The sequence below is a fragment of the Ostrea edulis genome, chromosome 5 (assembly GCF_947568905.1).
Source record: "Ostrea edulis chromosome 5, xbOstEdul1.1, whole genome shotgun sequence".
Lineage (NCBI taxonomy): Eukaryota > Metazoa > Mollusca > Bivalvia > Ostreida > Ostreidae > Ostrea > Ostrea edulis.
Genome location: NC_079168.1, coordinates 35,963,090 through 35,969,089, shown reverse-complemented (window position 1 = coordinate 35,969,089; position 6,000 = coordinate 35,963,090). Strand labels below are relative to the sequence as shown.

General features: G+C 37.5%; 1 protein-coding gene across 1 annotated transcript; it reads left to right on the top strand.

Moving 5' to 3' along the window:
* Positions 1 to 3,262: 3,262 nt before the first annotated feature.
* On the top strand, positions 3,263 to 4,786 carry LOC125649331 (stress response protein NhaX-like). The gene is made up of 4 exons (XM_048876776.2): positions 3,263 to 3,460; positions 3,643 to 3,726; positions 4,226 to 4,335; positions 4,518 to 4,786. Exons 1-4 carry the CDS (start codon positions 3,406 to 3,408, stop codon positions 4,707 to 4,709), a joined length of 441 nt encoding a protein of 146 aa, XP_048732733.2. The 5' UTR covers positions 3,263 to 3,405; the 3' UTR covers positions 4,710 to 4,786.
* Positions 4,787 to 6,000: the final 1,214 nt, after the last annotated feature.

Here is a 6,000-nt window from a genome sequence, read left to right as displayed (position 1 = left end):
ACTATTAAAGTCGGCATTTTGTTTGAATTGTGACTATTAAAGTCGGGATTTTTTATGAAAATCATGAAAATTCATAGTAAAAAAGGCATGATTCCAAAATTCAAATTAAGTGCCAGGAAATTGCTAGATTGCAGGATTTTGCACCAAATACCCCAGACCCCCTGCCGTAGTGGCACCTCGCGGTGCGAGGTGATAGACTCGCGTTGCGAGTCTATGTAACCCCCCCTTGAAAAATCCTGCCTACGGGCCTGCAAACCCCGTATAGGAGAGTATGCCCATGTCTTATATATAGGCCCCTAAACAAGCCCCGGATAGGAAAGTATACCCATACGTCATATACGCAGGTCCCTACACAAGCCCTAAATAAAAAGGGTAGCAAACACATGTTTCCCATACTGGCCATATCCAAAGATCTAAACAGATCCTGTATAGGAGAGCATTGTCAATATATCCTGCACACGCCATACTTAGGACAGTATACTCACAACTGCTACACTGGGTCTGTTTAAAAGAAAACTAATACCCAAGGACCTACAAATGCCCTAAATAGAAGTGAATACTTATACATCTTAATTAGAGGCCCTACAGGAGAAAATACAAGTATCCAAAAAGCCCTACAAAGGCCCTATATAAGAGAGAGTATCCATAAACCCCACACATATCTTACATAGATGACTTACATGTAAGTTATGAATGTGGTCCTGCACAGCTATGAAATAATATACTGATAAGAAAAGAAAAGAAACACATAACATATTTATACTCATTTTAAGACAGGAGAAATACTTACAAATGATTTATTGATAACACAAAAATGATGTAAACGCTGGGTTAATAAAGTATCACAACCACTGATAATAATTACAGTCATTAATAGTTCAAAGTCACCCAAGTTCAATATCTAGTGCCCAACCGAGCACCAATTGCTGCCTGGCAACGCCTTCTTATGGACGCAATTCAGTTTCTTAAAAACTATATCGGGATGTTGTGCCACTCTAACTGCAGAGCTTGGGCCCGTTGTTGCAGTTTGTCATCGTCGGATGCCCCTATCCAGTCCGTCTCATGCATGTTCGACAATGTTTCAAATCTGGTGTTGGATGGCCAAAGAAGAATTTCGATATTGTGTCTCTGCAGAACATCACGTGTTAAACGTACAGTATGTGGTATGGCGTTGCTATGTTGGAATACTGCTCCAGGATGCTGCATTATTGGAACCTCGTGTACCTGTTTGACCATCAATATACCGTGGCGCCGTCAAAGTACCCTGTATGTGAACCATTGCTGTCCTGCTTGTATAGAATATTGCTGCCCACATCATAACATTACCCCTCCAAACCGGCCAGCAATTTTGCGCAAAACATTCATTTTGGCGCCTATACATACCGACTCTTACATCAAGCCTCTGCAGTAAAAATCGAGGTTTATCGCTGAGTAAAACTATCCGCCAGCGTTGCCGTGGCCATACTCTATAAGTCTGTGACCATTGAAGTCGGTTCCGGCGATGATGCGGAGTCAGACCAATGCCACGAACAGGTCTGTACGCTCTAATCCTAGCATCCAGATCCTGTGGTCGATTGAAAACAATCTGATGTAATATTTTGCGAATCCCATGAATGACATATGCTCTAGATGACGCTGTTGTAAATTGGTGACGAAGATGACGTAATCGGATGAAGCGATCCTGTGCTCCTAACGTCACGCGTGGTCTACCTGATCTATGACGGATCATTTGTTGAACTATGTTGTTGATATCAAGATATGATGCTTTGTGCAAAACATTGAAAACTACAAATTGTGACAAACCTACTTCCAGTAGTCCAACTGTGTTGTTGCGTTGAGCATCGACATTTCTCAAAAAAGTTTCTTGGAAAAATTAAAATTTTCAAAATAAACATTGCAATGGAGATTTCAATCATGGAATAAATGTCTGGGTTGTTTGCTTATAGGGGTTAATCGGCAAACTGAATCATTTAGAAACTATCCCGTTTCCTTAACTTATCAATCCCTATTTAATGCAAGGTGAAGATAACGAACAGTGATCAATCTCATAACTCCTACAAGCAATACAAAATAGATAGTTGGGCAAACACGGAACCCTGGACACACCAGAGGTGGGATCAGGTGCCTAGGAGGAGTAAGCATCCCCTGTTGACCGGTCACACCCGCCGTGAGCCCCATATCCTGATCAGGTAAACGGAGTTATCCGCAGTCAAAATCAGTGTGCCAAGAACGGCTTAACAATCGGTATGAAACACGTCAGACAGCATTTGACCCAATGCGAGGTTGTATTGACGAACTAGATCGTTATAACGACCATAGAATTTGCGAAATGCTGAGTTCAATCGAGACTGTTGAAATCCCTGTACCATCAACTTGTTTGTCAGTAGCTTACCTCGATTTAAAAACTGACTATACGCAGAACAAGCACTTGCATATCGAATCAGTTGAGATATATAAACACCATATGCAGGTAATAATGGAATATTGCTACATAAATGTGGGAAGTTGACGATGGAGAAGCTGAAATCATCCCGTTTGTCATACAGTTGAGTTGTTAGTTTGCCGTTAATGTCTACTTTCAATAAAATATCTAAGTATGAAGCAGAAGTGGACGACTCTGTGGTGTCCTTTATTTCGAGCTCACAGGGATATATCAAATCGACATATGAATGAAAGCTATCATTGTTAATAGACAAAACGTCATCGATATATCTAAAAGTCGAATTGAAGGTCACAGCGAGAGATTTTTTCTTCTCACGTAGAAGTTTTTGAATAAATTCTATAATACAATCTAAATATCTACTCCTTCTAATCATATTTTATAAAATAAATATTACTTTGATTTTTATGCTCTGAATAAATTTCAAAACAAATATATCCCTTTTGTGACGTAAGCACGGGTTCCATAATGAGAATATATATATAGACGACACCAGCTGTGAACTAGCAATATATTGTCATTGACAAAATGTATGTAACTACTTTTATATTCAAGGACACTGTAAAAAAAATTACATGTAGAGTTTCATTAACGGAGAATTATGAACGGGTCAGAACACTACAAATAAACTAGCATCTACATGTACATGTGGTTACAACTGTAGCAGCATGTAACGTTTGGTGGTCTGTGCAAAATTCGGTTTTTATAGGACTAGCAAACTGTCTTATCTTACTTGTCACATTGTGATTAAACTACATAATGAAATATAGTTGAGATATAAATACAAATATACCGTAAAGTGATGCTTCGTTATCTTGTGTCAACATCACTTAAATCATAGATCTTAACGCGTATTTTATGTGTTTGTGGACTTTATCATGTCCAAATTGAATGCCCTGGTGATACGGAAAATGCAATAAGCAAGTTATATTGACTAAATCATTTACTGCATATCGGTCTGGATAATGAAGGTCTTGATAGCAATCGATGGAAGCAAATTTGCTAAAGACGCCCTGCAATGTGAGTGTTTAAATTTAGTATTTCCCGTTTTATAAACCCACCCATGTATTACATATACTCGTTTACACGTCCATTTATATTCATAATTCGCGATACATATCAAATATGTCAGAAACCAACATCTAAAGATGGATTCTGTAACAAATAGTATGCTTGTGAACATAAAAGTTGTTGTTTTTCAGGGTACATGAAATACGTTCATCTGAAAGAAAACAGGGTAACCCTGCTTCATGTAACCAACCATCAACATAGTTTTGCGTATAACAGTGAGTAATGTTAATTTTTTTTAAAACTATATTTTATTCACAAAGTGAATGGGATCGGGCAGCAGGCATAGCCTATTTAAGCCCTCTCCCTACAAATGTTAAATATTTGCTATAACATATGATACAGGTTGTTTATCAGTCATCTAAATTACATACATTGTAAAAACGTGACATTCTTCGTCATCTCTTCATTCAAGAAGCTAATCTCGTATTTTCAAATATTTACCTTTTATTGTGATCTATATAATGCACGTACACGTAACTTTATCTATTGGAAGTGTTAAAGCTTGTATTGAAGAGAGATAATTAGATACTTTAGTCAATGTGACACTATATTTTAATCCCCGAGCTCTGTAAGATGAAAAACATTAATTAGTCATTAATTTGTCTAAAAAACAAAGAATCAATATCAACATACTTAAGGCTGATTAGCTGTCGTGTACAATATTTGAGGTTTTTCGAAGTCACTGACCTACATTTTGTAACTTGTATTCGCCAGCTTCATTGATACCAGGGGACCCAGAATTAATTCAATTAGCGTATCAGGAAGAGGAACATAAAGCAAAGGCAGTAATGGATGAAATGACGGACTTCATCAGCGAAAACCAGGCAAGGCTATCCTTCTATTGCTGTTTGTCAAAAGGGTTAAGATTATGAGACATTCTTAAGTAATATAAAAACATTTAAACTTATAGAAAGTCATCCTTCATATGTCAAATATTTCACAACTTGCATGTTTTTGTCGGCTTACATTTGTACACATTTTGTCAGCTTACATATTTTGTGAATAGATTGATGGCGAGGCTATCCGACTGTTTGGGAATCCTGGAGAACAAATTGTTTCAAAAGCACGCGACATCGACGCCACTTTGATAATCACAGGCAGTCGTGGTTTAGGTGTCATCAGACGGACGGTGTTAGGCTGCGTCAGTGATTACGTCATTCATCATGCAGATGTTCCAGTTCTTGTTTGCAAACATTGAAGAATATCGGATATCCGATTGTTTTCACTTTGTTTTAAAATTTAAAAATTTAAAAATAAAATGCATCTTAAAGCAATGATATTCCTTTGTAAGTGTATTTACATAAAACATGAATAATGTTTAGAATTATCATAAGCTACAAATGAAATTGGAAAAAAAATGACCAGGGTTGAACAGGTCTTATGGCAAACAAGTAACATCCTCTCCATGTACACTTTGAATACAATATCAGTTGTACATCTTGCTGGTTGAGTACCATGGTTTCCAAGAATATTTTTTTCTAATGTAAGATATTCAATGAACACGCCAAGGTTGGACGAGTGTGGGAAAAAGAATTCTACCAATAAGAGTGGTCACGGAGATCATGAAATGATTTTGCATCATCATCAAAGACATGGATGAACATCTATTTGTAATACATTTATCACACAGTTCTAATGTATATCACAGTTCTAATGTATATCAAGCAGTCCTATGTATCACACAGTTACCAAATGTCACATAGTTTCCATGTATCACACAAATTTCATGCAGCACACAGTTCTCATGTATCGCACAGTTCTCATGTATCACACAGTTCTCATGTATCACACACTTCCTATTTATCACATGGTTCCTATTTATCACATGGTTCCTATATATCACAACAGTTCCTATAAAACAGTTCCTATCTATCACAAAGTTCCCATGTCTCACAAAGTCTCCATGTATCACACTTCCCATGTCTCACACAGTCCCCATGTATCACACAGCTTTCGTGTATTACACAGTTCTTCTGTATCACACTTCCCATGCATCACTCAGTCCAATGTATCACACAGTTCCCATGAATCACACAGTTCCCATCAACCACAGTTTTAATCTATCACACAGTTCCTATGTATCACAGTTACCATATATCACGCAATTCCCATGTATAACACAGTTCCTATCACACACTTAGTGTGTATCTAAAACTTGCAATGTCTCACACAGTTCCCATGTATCATAATTCCTTTGTATCACACAGTTCTCATATGTATCACACAATTCCCATGTATCACTAAGTTCCTATGCATATCAATCAGTTCCCATGTGTCACATAGTTCCTATGCGTATCACACAGTTCCTATTTACCACACCTTTCCCATATTTCACACAGTTCCCATATTTCACACAGCCCAATGTATCGTACAGTTCCTATGCGTATCACACATTTTTCATGTATCACACAGTTCCCATGTGTCACTCAGTTCCTATGTATCACAGTTTCTATGTATAACACGGTTCCTATGCATCACACAATTCCTAT